Source organism: Ranitomeya variabilis, chromosome 5, assembly GCF_051348905.1.
Source record: "Ranitomeya variabilis isolate aRanVar5 chromosome 5, aRanVar5.hap1, whole genome shotgun sequence".
Taxonomy (NCBI): domain Eukaryota; kingdom Metazoa; phylum Chordata; class Amphibia; order Anura; family Dendrobatidae; genus Ranitomeya; species Ranitomeya variabilis.
The window spans coordinates 175,931,934-175,945,884 of NC_135236.1; the positions used below are offsets into that span (position 1 = coordinate 175,931,934).

The 13,951-nt window shown below is 42.4% G+C and overlaps 1 protein-coding gene across 1 annotated transcript in view; it reads right to left on the reverse strand.

The window, feature by feature from the left end:
* Nucleotides 1–13,951, reverse strand: part of FES (FES proto-oncogene, tyrosine kinase) — a 229,468-nt gene that overhangs the window by 53,469 nt on the left and 162,048 nt on the right. The window contains exons 11-12 of the mRNA XM_077263560.1: nucleotides 10,857–11,066; nucleotides 7,096–7,218 (exon numbers count right to left, since the gene is read on the reverse strand). Of these exons, the coding sequence (XP_077119675.1) occupies nucleotides 7,096–7,218; nucleotides 10,857–11,066 (333 nt within the window). The remainder of the gene's footprint in view (nucleotides 1–7,095; nucleotides 7,219–10,856; nucleotides 11,067–13,951) is intronic.

Consider the following 13,951-nt stretch of genomic DNA (forward strand, 5'->3'; position numbering starts at 1 on the left):
CCCGTCACATGATCGCGGGTCACTGATGGGTTGGAATGACAACCAGCAGTCTCTGGGAGACCTCTATGATTGTCACTGCTCGCTTGTTGTGAGCGCCGCCCAGTGGTTGGCACTCATAGCAAGTGAGTAATTCAGCTATATACAGGCGAACTGATCAGGTTATGGCAACTTTTGGTCTCCCATGGAGACTATTGAAGCATGCCAAAAGTAAAAAAAAGTTTTTAAAAATATAGAAAAAAATAAAAAAATTAAAGTTCAAATCACCCCCCTTTCACCCCATTTAAAATAAAGCAATAAAAATAAAATCAAACATACACATATTTGGTATCGCTGGGTTCAGAATTGCCCGATCTATCAATGAAAAAAGGATTAACCTAATCGCTAAACGGTGCAGTGAGAAAAAAAGTAAAAATGCCAGAATTACGTTGGTTGCCGCGACATTGCATTAAAATGCCATAACGGGCGATCAAAAGATCGTATCTGCACCAAAATGATATCAATAAAAACGTCACCTCGGCACGCAAAAAATAAGCCCTCACCCAATCCGTGATCACGAAAAATGGAGAAGCTACGGGTATCGGAAAATTGCAGGAAATAGAAAAAAATCCAGCTCAACGAGGTGGTGAAAAAGCAAAGTCTTGATACTTTATTCACTTCATATCAAAAAATAGAGGATAAAACAACAGCACAATATAATTAAAAACACTATCTACGCGTTTCTGGTGACATAGCACCCTTAGTCATGAATCGGAAAATTGCACAATTTTTTTTTTAACAAAGATTGGAATTTTTTTCACCTCTTAGATAAAAAAGAACCTAGAAATGTTTGGTGTCTATGAACTCGTAATGACCTGGTGAAACATACCACCCCCTCCTCCCAACCCAGAAGCTGCAGCATCAGTCCACAATATTGCCAGACTCCTGCCACCTTTCCCATGACAAGCTGTATTCAAATTATAAGACGCACTCCCATTTTCCCGAAAAAAATTTAAGGATAAGATTGCGTCTTAGGCCGGGATCACACATGCGAGAAATATGTCCGAGTCTCGTATGTTAACCCCTTCGCGCCACACGCCGTACTAGTACTGCGATGCCGGCACTGCATTTGTGCCAGCAGCAGTACTAGTACGGCGCACCGATCACCGCGGTCTCACGCTGAGCGCCGCGGTGATCGGGTGCGGGTGTCAGCTGTATATGACAGCTGACACCCCGCGGCAATGCCCACGATCGGCGCTAGCCCCGATCGCGGGCATTTAACCCCTCTGATGCCGCTGTCAGTAGTGACAGCGGCATAGAGGGGGATCGCGCAGGGACGGGGGCTCCCTGCGCTCTCCCACCGGAGCAACGCGATGAGATCACGTTGCTCCGGAAGGAGTCCCCGGATCCAAGATGGCCGCGGGACTCCTTCCGGGTCATAAAATGACCTGGCTTGCCGGCGCCTGCAAGAGCTGCTGAGAGCAGGCGCCGGAAAGCCTCCTAAGCTTGCCTGTTAGATCGTTGATCTGACAGAGTGCTATGCACACTGTCAGATCAACGATCTGATGTAATACAGTGATGTCCCACCCTGGGACAATAGTAGAAAATTAAAAAAAAAAAAAAAAAAAATGTATAAAAAAAAAAAAATAAAATCCCCAAATAAAGGAAAAAAAAAAACCATTTCCCAGTAAATCCATTTATTTGTGTAAATTAAAAAAACAATAAAAGTACACGTATTTGGTATCGCTGCGTCCGTAACGACCCGCTCTATAAAACTATCCCACTAGTTAATCCCTTCAGTGAAAACCGCAAAAAAAAAAAAAAAAAAAAACACAAGGCAAAAAACAAAGCTTTATTATCATACAGGCGAACAAAAAGTGGAATAACACGCGATCAAAAAGACGCATATAAATAACCATGGTACCGCTGAAAACGTCATCTTGTCCCGCAAAAAAATCTGCCATACAGCATAATCAGCAGAAAAATAAAAAAGTTATAGCTCTCAGAATAAAGCGATGCAAAAACAATTATTTTTTTTATATAATAGTTTTTATTGTGTAAAAGCGCCAAAACATAAAAAAATTATATAAATGAGGTATCGCTGTAATCGTACTGACCTGAAGAATAAAGCTGCTTTATCAATTTTACCACACGTGGAACGCTATAAACGCCCCCCCCCCCCTAAAAGAATTTCAGGAATTGCTGGTTTTTGTTCATTCCGCCTCCCAAAAATCGGAATAAAAAGCAATCAAAAAATGTCATGTGCCCTAAAATGTTACCAATAAAATCGTCAACTCGTCCCGCAAAAAACAAGATCTCACATGACTCTGTGGACCAAAATATGGAAAAATTATAGCTCTCAAAATGTGGTGATGCAAAAACTATTTTTTCCAATAAAAAGCATCTTTTAGTGTGTGACGGCTGCCAATCATAAAAATCCGCCAAAAAAAACGCTATAAAAGTAAATCAAACCCCCCTTCATCACCCCCTTAGTTAGGGAAAAATAATAAAATTTAAAAATATGTATTTATTTCCATTTTCCCGTTAGGGTTAGGGTTACGGCTAGGGTTAGGGTTGGGGTTAGGGTTGGGGTTAGGGCTAGGGTTAGGGCTGGGGTTAGGGCTAGGGTTTCAGTTAGAATTGGGGGGTTTCCACTGTTTAGGCACATCAGGGGCTCTCCAAACGCGACATGGCGTCCGATCTCAATTCCAGCCAATTCTGCTTTGAACAAGTAAAACAGTGCTCCTTCCCTTCCGAGCTCTGCCGTGCGCCAAACAGTGGTTCCCCCCCATATACGGGGTATCAGCGTACTCAGCACAAATTGGACAACAACTTTTGTGGTCCAATTTCTCCTGTTACCCTTGGGAAAAAAAAATGTGGGGGCTAAAATATCATTTTCGTGGAAAAAAATATATTTTTTATTTTCACGGCTCTGCGTTATAAACTGTAGTGAAACACTTGTTGGTTCAAAGTTCTCACAACACATCTAGATAAGTTCCTTGGGGGGTCTAGTTTCCAATATGGGGTCACTTGTGGGGGGTTTCTACTGTTTAGGTACATCAGGGACTCTGCAAATGCAACATGACGCCTGCAGACCAATCCATCTAAGTCTGCATTTCAAACGGCGCTCCTTCCCTTCCGAGCTCTGCCGTGCGCCCAAACAGTGGTTCCCCCCCATATATGGGGTATCAGCGTACTCAGCACAAATTGGACAACAACTTTTGTGGTCCAATTTCTCCTGTTACCCTTGGGAAAAAATTGCGGGCTAAAACATCATTTTGTGGAAAGAAAAAATAATTTTTTAATTTTCACGGCGCTACATTCTAAACTTTAGTGAAAAAATTGGGGGTTAAAAGTGCTCACCACACAACTAGATAAGTTCCTTAGGGGGTCTTCTTTCCAAAATGGGGTCACTTGTGGGGGGTTTCTACTGTTTTGGCACGTCAGGGGCTCTCCAAACGCGACATGGGTTCCGATCTCAATTCCAGCCAATTTTGCATTGAAAAGTCAAACGGCGCTCCTTCCCTTCCGAGCTCTGCCATGCGCTCAAACAGTGGTTTATCCCCATATATGAAGTATCAGCGTACTCAGGACAAATTGCACAACAACTTTTGGGGCCCAATTTATCCTGTTACCCTTGGGAAAATAAAAAATTTGGGGCGAAAAGATCATTTTTTGGGAAAATTAATATGACATTTTTTTCACGGCTCTACATTGTAAACTTCTGTGAAGCACTTGGAGGTTCAAAGTGCTCACCACACATCTAGATAAGTTCCTTAGGGGGTCTACTTTCCAAAATGGTGTAACTTGTGGGGGTTTCCACTGTTTAGGCACGTCAGAGGCTCTCCAATCGGGACATGGGTTCCGATCTCAATTCCAGCAAATCTTGCATTGAAAAGTCAAATGGCGCTCCTTCCCTTCTGAGCTCTGCCATGTGCCCAAACATTGGTTTACCCCAACATGTGGGTTATCGGCGTACTCAGGACAAATTGTACAACGACTTTTGTGGTCCAATTTCTCCTGTTACCCTTGGTAAGATAAAACAAATTGGATCTGAAGTAAAAATTTTGTAAAAAAAAAAGTTAAATGTTCAATTTTTTTTAAACATTCCAAAAATTCCTGTGAAGCACCTGAAGGGTTAATAAAATTTTTCAATGTGGTTTTGAGTACCTTGAGTGGTGCAGTTTTTAGAATGGTGTCACTTTTGGGTATTTTCTGTCATATAGACCCCTCAAAGTCACTTCAAGTGTGAGGTGGTCCGTAAAAAAAATGGTTTTGCAAATTTTGTTGCAAAAATGAGAAATCGCTGGTCAACTTTTAACCCTTATAACTCCCTAACAAAAAAAAATTATGTTTCCAAAATTGTGCTGATGTAAAGCAGACATGTGGGAAATGTTTCTTATTAACTATATTATGTGATATAACTCTCTAATTTAAGGGCATAAAAACGAAAATTTTGAAAATTGCTAAATTTTCATAATTTTCGACAAATTTCTGTTTTTTTCACAAATAAATGCAAGTCATATCGAAGAAGTTTTACCACTATCATGAAGTACAATATGTCACGAGAAAACAATGTCAGAATCACCAGGATCCGTTGAAGCGTTTCAGAGTTATGACCTCATAAAGTGACAGTGGTCAGAATTGTAAAAATTGGCCCTGTCACTTAGGTGAAAACAGGCTTCGGGATGAAGGGGTTAATACCCGGCATTGCTCCTGTCACTCAGGAGCGGAGCGTGCCAGCTGCATGTATTGCTATGCGGCCGCACGTTCCGCTCCTGAGTGACGCCGGCAATGCCGGGCATTAACATGCGAGACTCGGACGTATTTCTCGCATGTGTGATCCTGGCCTTATAGTCTGAAAAATACGGTATTCAATAAAGGTTTTCTATTACCGTATATACTCGAGTATAAGCCGACCCGAGTATAAGCCGACCCCCTTAATTTTGCCACAAAAAACTGGGAAAACTTATTGACTCGAGTATAAGCCTAGGGTGGAAAATGCAGCAGGTACCGGTGAATTTCAAAATTAAAAACAGATACTCCATACCGTTCATTATGGCCCCATAGATGCTCCACATAAAGCTGTGCCACATATAATGCTCTGCACCGTTCATTATGGCCCCATAGATGCTCCACATAAAGCTGTGCCATATATACAATGCTCTGCACCGTTGCCCCATAGATACTCCACATAAAGCTGTGCCTTATATATAGTGCTCTGCACCGTTGCCCCATAGCTGTGCCATATATATAATGCTCTGCACCGTTGCCCCATAGCTGTGCCATATAGTGCTCTGCACCATTGCCCCATAGCTGTGCCATATAGTGCTCTGCACCATTGCCCCATAGCTGTGCCATATAGTGCTCTGCATCGTTGCCCCATAGCTGTGCCATATAGTGCTCTGCACCATTGCCCCATAGCTGTGCCATATAGTGCTCTGCACCGTTATTGTCCCATAGCTGTGCCATATAGTGCTCTGCACCATTGCCCCATAGCTGTGCCATATAGTGCTCTGCACCGTTGCCCCATAGCTGTGCCATATAGTGCTCTGCACCGTTGCCCCATAGCTGTGCCATATAGTGCTCTGCACCGTTGCCCCATAGCTGTGCCATATATATAGTGCTCTGCACCGTTGCCCCATAGCTGTGCCATATAGTGCTCTGCACCGTTGCCCCATAGCTGTGCCATATATATAGTGCTCTGCACCGTTGCCCCATAGCTGTGCCATATAGTGCTCTGCACCGTTGCCCCATAGCTGTGCCATATAGTGCTCTGCACCGTTATTGCCCCATAGCTGTGCCATATAGTGCTCTGCACCATTATTGCCCCATAGCTGTGCCATATAGTGCTCTGCACCATTATTGCCCCATAGCTGTGCCATATAGTGCTCTGCACCATTATTGCCCCATAGCTGTGCCATATAGTGCTCTGCACCATTATTGCCCCATAGCTGTGCCATACAGTGCTCTGCACCGTTATTGCCCCATAGCTGTGCCATATAGTGCTCTGCACCATTATTGCCCCATAGCTGTGCCATATAGTGCTCTGCACCATTATTGCCCCATAGCTGTGCCATACAGTGCTCTGCACCGTTATTGCCCCATAGCTGTGCCATATAGTGCTCTGCACCATTATTGCCCCATAGCTGTGCTGCTGCTGCAATAAAATAATAAAACACATACTCACCTCTCTTGCTTGCAGCTCCTCGGCGCCATCTTCCCGGCGTCTCTCCGCACTGACTGATCAGGCAGAGGGCAGCGCGCACACTATATGCGTCATCGCGCCCTCTGCCTGAACAGTCAGAGCGGAGAGATGCCGGGAAGATGGAGACAGCGCCCGGCGAGTGGAACGAGGACAGGTGACTATGCGATACTTACCTGCTCCCGGCGTCCCGCTCCTTCCCCCTGCCTGTCTTCGTTGCCGCAGCCTCTTCCTCTATCAGCGGTCACCGGCACCGCTGATTAGAGAAATGAATAGGCGGCTCCGCCCCTATGGGAGGTGGAGCAGCCTATTCATTTCTCTAATGAGCGGTCCCACGTGACCGCTCAGGGGAAGAGGCTGCGGCACCGAAGACCGTGTGACAGGCAGGGGGAGCGACAGGAACGCCGGGACTAGGTAAGTATATGACAGTGCTCACCCGCCGACCCCACCACCGATCATGACTCGAGTATAAGCCGAGAGGGGCACTTTCAGCCCAAAAATTTGGGCTGAAAATCTCGGCTTATACTCGAGTATATACGGTACTTATTTTCTGATTGGCTTTTGTGTTCAATCTGAATGGTCATTTTTCCTACCACGTCCGGGAAATATATGTCTGTATAGTGATAATTTGAGTATCTGACTTATACACCAAGAGTACATAACATATATAATTTGCCCTAGCCCAGGTTTGCGGTGTAACTATACTTCAGGTAAGAACCTACTCTGATTCTTCCACGTGTTGTACCTTTTATTTACATAGTAGTTTATCAAACGTGAAAATTTTGGATAAGGTGTGGCCCATATTTCAAAATCTTTGACATTCATGCAAATTTTACAACCTACCACATAAAGCTTATATTTCCATGTGCATATCCAAATAAGCAGATATTCTATTAATATTTTGTTCACATTACCTTCACAATGGCTTTACATAATATAACACCACTCTTCTTTGTGACCACTTGTCTAGTCTTGAGAAAGTTGTCAACTAGCAAAGGGATAGTAGGAAATGCTTCTCCTTCCAGTCTGTAGAGATTCTTTTAATTGCAAATTAAAAAGAAAAGCCAATACTTGATTTAATATTATATCAACAAGTTATACAAGAAATATAAAATAAATATACAAATATGAAAAAAGTTAAAAGAAAGTATAATTTTTGTGTTCATTTCTCAAGGATATACAGTATAAGCCAAAAAGTTCTCTATGGTAGGGTACTACTATAACTAGTTAGTTCTTATCACATCTACCAATGTTGTGTTCATATTGAGGAGCATAATTCTGGCAAATGCCCTTTTCTCCATATACTGTAAGTGTGTCCTTCCTTAAAGGGGTTGTTGAGGATTAAAAAAATAAATAAATAAATAAATAAATAAGTCTACTTTTTTTCCAAAAACAGTGCGGCACTTTTCCATAGATTGTGTAACCCCAGTTTAACCTCATTCACTTTAGTAGACCTATGCAGCAAAAAAAACACACACAGTTCATGGACTGGTGTGATGCTATTTTTTTTTTTTTTTTTAATTCTGAACAAACCTAACCATTTGACAATGTGTGTTTCATCGGGTGCGTGTTTCATAAAATCCCCTCCACTATGCTGTAACATCTGGATGCTGTGGATTGAATGCTGCGGTTGTACACAGCGTCCAATCCGCAGCTAATCCGGACAGTGGACACGCACCCTTATACTGCTCAGTACTGCTGTATGATGTGCTCCATGCCGATGCTTCTGTCTTTGTGCTACATAGAGACTGGAGAGTAGGAGCCCTTCAAGTGTGTCTATATGATGTACTGGAGACATCTAGCAGCAAGTCTCCAGCCCCTAGCTCAGAGACAACTGAAAATTAGTGTTAGAGGCTTCCTCATCTACGGTGACCAGAAAAATGCCCACAGGAAAATTGCCCACACGGAAAATTGCCCACACGGAAAATTGCCAATTGCAGCATCACAAAGTTTCAGATCCATGATATTTGAGGTGCAAGGTGAAAAATGCCCACAGAAAATTGCCCACAGGCTGAATTATAGGTTAAATGCTCTGTAGGACAGGGGGATAGTATATGCATGTATACATGAGATGCTCTGCAGGGCAGAAGAATAATATATAATTATAGGTGAAATGCTCTGCAGGACAGAGAATAGCAAAGACCTATAGTTTAAATGCTCTTCAGGACAGGGGGATAGTATGCAGGTATATGTGAGATGCTCTGCAGGGCAAAAGAATAATATAGAATTATAGGTGAGATGCTCTGCAGAACAGAGAATAGAAAAGATATAGGTTAAATGCTCTGCAGGACAAGGGGATAGTATGCAGGTATTCGTGAGATGCTCTGCAGGGCAGAAGAATAATATAGAATTATAGGTGAGATGCTCTGCAGGACAGAGAATAGAAAAGATATAGGTTAAATGCTCTGCAGGACAAGGGGATAGTATGCAGGTATTCGTGAGATGCTCTGCAGGGCAGAATAATAAATAGAATTATAGGTGAGATGCTCTGCAGGACAGAATAGCAAAGACATACAGGTTAAATGCTCTGCAGGACAGGGGGATATTATGCAGGTATACGTGACATGCTCTGCAGGGCAGAAGAATAATATAGAATTATAGGTGAGATGCTCTGCACGGCAGAAGAATAATATAGAATTATAGGTGAGAAGCTCTGCAGGACAGAGAATAGCAAAGAGATATAGGTTAAATGCTCTGCAGGACAGGGGGATAGTAGGCAGGTATACGTGAGATGCTCTGCAGAACAGAGAATAGTATAGAATTATAGGTGAGATGCTCTGCAGAACAGAGAATAGTATAGAATTATAGGTGAGATGCTCTGCAGCACAGAAGAATGTCGGCAACAATTGCCCACATAAAAAACTACCGACAAGTTTATTAAGAACAGTTTATTTAGGAGTTCTAATAACAATAATAACTTAAGTTTATTAATCAATCATTGCAAACCTGCAAATAATTAGCTGCCGGGTGATTGTCCTTGACTTCCATGGGCTCCATTGAAATACAATACAGCACAACACAGGCAGCAAAGAAAATGCAGAATGGATTTCAACAAAGGTCTCTGGGCCCAGTTTACTTCTCCAGGTTCTACAGGTTCGGTTCACTCATCCCTAGTCCCAGAGTACGGATTCTGTTCTTAGGAGTTGTCATTCCACTGTGCTAACAATAATTCTACTCTCACTATGGTGTCTGGGCCTAGAGACCCTTATTCCGCTCTCAGTGTGGTGTGTCTGGGCCTAGAGACCCTTATTCCACTCTCATTGTGGTGTGTCTGGGCCTAGAGACCCTTATTCCGCTCTCAGTGTGGTGTGTCTGGGCCTAGAGACCCTTATTCAAATCCACTCTGCATTTCCTTCCATCCTATGCCTGCCTGCACCTGCAGTATATGTGTATGATACATAACTAGGTGGGGTCTGTTCATTCTTACTCTTGGTAGTCATAAGTGGACAGGGAAGGAAGTGCAGGCGCCAGATTCACTGCAACTGAAATCAATGGGAGAGCGGCACTGCTATGGGACTTCTGGCTCCTCTGACAGATTCTGACAGAATCTCAATTTTCTCCTGTGCCTTCTGGGCTTCCAGGACCATCTATCTCAGCCCGCAGCACCCTGCTTTTGGTGGGCACCCACTGAGATGATAATGTATTAGATGTGACCTGCAGTCCCATGTAACTCCACAGATAATGCAGTGATTCTTTTGTGAGTACTGATAGCAGTGATGACTCCCCTGGATCACACTGCTGCTGGTTCTGCATGTGCTGCTGTTCTGGGCTGGTGGGAGGAGGCAGAATCAGTGAGAGAGGAGAGCAGACTAGGTCTATCTATTGCTGAGAATGACAGACTGCTACAAACCACAGAGCTTCAGCATGTTTGCAGTTTTGCACTAGGTCAGCTGTAAATCACAAGTTGATCACACATGTGAACATCCTCACCTTGCACCTCAAATATAATATATCTGACACTTTGTGATGCTGCAATTGACAATTTTCCATGTGGGCAATTTTCCATGTGGGCAATTTTCCGTGTGGGGAATTTTCCGTGTGGGCAATTTTCCATGTGGGCAATTGTCCGTGTGGGCAATTTTTCCTGTGGGCATTTGTCATGTGCGCAATTTTATTGTGGGCAATTTTCCTGTGTCCATTTTTCAGGGAACCCTCATCTACACACGCATGATACATTATTCTGAACATTTGTCTGAAGCTACCAGGATGTTTTGACTTTTCATTAAACATTAAATATTTTGAGCTGTATCACAGGACTTCAGTTGGCATAGTTTGATGCATCCTTTTTTTTTTTTTTTTTTTTTTAACTAGATGGCCGTGATGGGTGCCTTTAATGAATGCCATCTGTTTACCATCTGTCAATCAAAGCTGCCATGTTAAAAAATACATATGTTTAATTAAGTACTTTTTACTGGATGGAGAGATTGTATTAATCTGCTATCATGCCAACTTGTATAAATGAATGCAATGAAAGAAAGGTTAATGGTGGACACATCTGTAGGTGCCCAAGGAGACATGGACCAAGATACACTGGTAACACTAAATACGAAGAGGGCTACTTCCATCACTGTAAACGTCACATAAAACAGTAAGAGGGTCAAATAATTCTTGTGAAATCAAAGGAATAAGAAAATGTCCCCATGTTTTATTATGTTGTGTAACCCTGGAAACTTACATCTATACACTGAATGATGAAATGCCTCGGCTGGCCATCCCACAGCACAGACAGCACATATTCCTGTTTCCCTTGGCTTTCACGAACAAGAAAATCACCGTTGTTTATTAACAATCCTTGAACCTCAGTTCGTGGAATAGCACCATGGTACCAGTTCTGTTGACTAAGTGGCTTCTGGACTTCTGGAACCAATGGTAAAAGAGGTGGTAGCTATGCAAAACAAATGACATGAAAAGATTATGATCACTTCCAACCTTATTCAATCACTAACACAATTTAGATTTAAAGGGAATCTGTCAGCAGGTTTTTGCTACTTCATCTGAGAGCAGCATATTGTATGAAAAGAGACCCTGAATCCAAGGATATACAGTATCTCTTAATGTACTGGGTGCAGAGTTCTTAGATTTAGCAATCCAGCAGAGCTGAGAAAGCTAACCACACCCACACCAGGCTCTGTATGTAATTGTCTATTGACAGTGAGCTGCTTATCACGGGAGGGGACAGTTTTCACGTTTGTCACAGCAATGATAATGTCCTAGTGATGAAACCTTAATTGTAAGTAAACAACAGCATATAGCTTGATAAGTGACACATCATTAAATTCAGTGTTTTAACCCTACCTCTTGATGTCCTCATTTTAGATACAAAACCTGCTGACAGATACCATTTAATAACAACGGTACTGTTAAAAAGGACGTAAAATGCACAAAACACATGATAATAAAACACTGTAGTGCAGCGGTGTCCACACCGTGCAGTAATGAGGCAGTGACCCAGAAAAGTTCAAAGCAAACGTGTTTAATGTCCAAAAACTCACACAAAGTGAAAAAGCATATGGTGTCCTCCAGAAAGCAGCTGAAGCGTCAAAACAGTCTGTAACTGAGACCGGGTGCCATGGGTAACTGCATCACTGTGTCATGCTGAGGGGTGCCAGACGTTTGCTTTTCTTGGCTCTGTATTACCTCACACCAGCCGGCAGTTGCAGAGCCACCTGCTCTGTCGCTTGCGAAACAAACACTGACACACCCAAACCCTTTACTTCAGGGTTTTTAAATGGAATCTGTGGCCATGGGCCACTTGTAAAACCCAGCCTGAAGGGAGCGAACTGCCCCACTACCATCCTGTAGTTCGCTCCAAAAATAAAAGCCCTTAATGGGTTTTCCTAAACATTGCCTTGGTCAAATAACTTGACCAGGTCTACACTTGTATTTTGCACTGCAGCCACAGCTATACCTGTGACTGCAATGCACTGCAGCAGTTTGATACTCTTCTATGCACATCCTGGTAGATACATAGCGACCCTCGCATATAATACCTGTCACTGCCTCCCAACAGGTGAATCTAAGGGTATCACAGTATCACATCGATTGCCTAATATACGCACATCTACTAATAAAATCTCTAATTTAGGAACCAGTGGCAATCTGAGTGTTAGGAGAGATCAGTCATTGTAAAGTCTAATTTTCTGTGGCTGCTCTTCCTGACGATTGAAGTTTCTCTTAAAATATACAAATTTCCTGAGAAGTAATTAAAAAAAATAAAATAATAATTTGCTTAGACTTTGCACACAAAAGATAACATTTGTTTAGTGTAATAGCTGCAAGAAGAGGAACATGTGGTGGGCGGATGTGAAATATCTTTGTTTCGGCATGCAAAAGAGTAATAAAAACCCATTGTTAGATTTCAGCCAGATGAAAATATTGGGGCATCTATATATTTCATCTGTAGGAACTTTTATGAGTTCTAACTCTAAGCCCATAGGCATTAATATGGAGGTAGTCCCGCCCTATGTAGCTGTAACAGCTTCCACTCTTCTGGGAAGTCTTTCTGCAAAGTTTAGGAGTGTGTCTCTGAGAAATTTAACTGTACTCATCAAGAAGAGAATATGTGAGGACAGACACTAATGTTGGACGACAGGGTCTGGCTCACAATCTACACTCTAGTTCATCCCAAGAGTATTCGATGGGGTTGAGTCCAAGGCTATGCCTTTATGGAGCTTGCTTTGTGCACTGGGAAACAGCCATGCTGGGACACAAAAAGGCCTCCCGCAACCTGTCCTCACAAAGGTGGAAGCTATAATTATCCAAAATGTCTGGGTATGTGATTGTCTCGGTATGCTGAATCACTAGGATTTCCCTTTGCTGGAACTAAGACCAAGCCCTGAAAACCAACCCCATAGTATTATCTCTCCTTCGCCAAATTGTACAGTTGATACAGTGCAGTCATGCTGGTAAAGTTTGAGCATTTGTTCAAATCCAGACTGGTCCATCAGACTGCCAGTTACAGATACATAGTTAAGTAGGTTGAAAAAAGACCTAGGTCCATCAAGATTAACCTTTCTCTACGAATTGTACATTTCAGAGAAGAGTGATTCATCATTCCATAGCGCACTTTTAAACTGCTCCAGAGTCCGGTGTCAGCATACTTAACACCACTCCATCCAACGCTGAGCATTGTGCTTGGTGGGAGAAGGCTTGCCTACAGTTGGAAACCCATGCCATAAGTGCCTGATGCACAATTTTAGCACTGATGTTAATTCAAAAGGACTCTGCAGTTATGGAGTCAGCAGAGCGTTAGTGACTTTTATGCACTATGTGCCTCAGCACTTGGCAACTCTTCTCTGTAACTTTACTTGGTCTCCACTTCGTGCCTTAGTTGCTTTGGTTCCTAAACGTTTCCACTTTTCAATAACACAGGTCAACAAAAAAAAAAAATTTTTTCTGGTGTCCAAAATATTTTAATGAATTTGGGGTATTTTTGGGGTGCTGATTCTGAATATGCTATCAGTTTTGCCAGATTGGCTCAAGTTTTTGAGATTTTTGGTATCTTATTTATAGCACTTGTTGGTAAATGCGACGCATCATCTCATTAATTTCTTTGGATTAGTACTTGAACTGAGCAGTTCTCAATATAGTTTTGTGTTAATTAGTGTTCTAAAAGTTTGTTCATAGCTTGATTTTTGCACTAACTTTATGTTGTTGTCTGTTTTCCAGTGAAAAGCATGAACTCATCAAGAAGAAGTTGTCTTAACGATCAAGACTCATTCTGTTACATTTGTGGTGAATACACACTGCCAAAACATAGAAGAAACATAA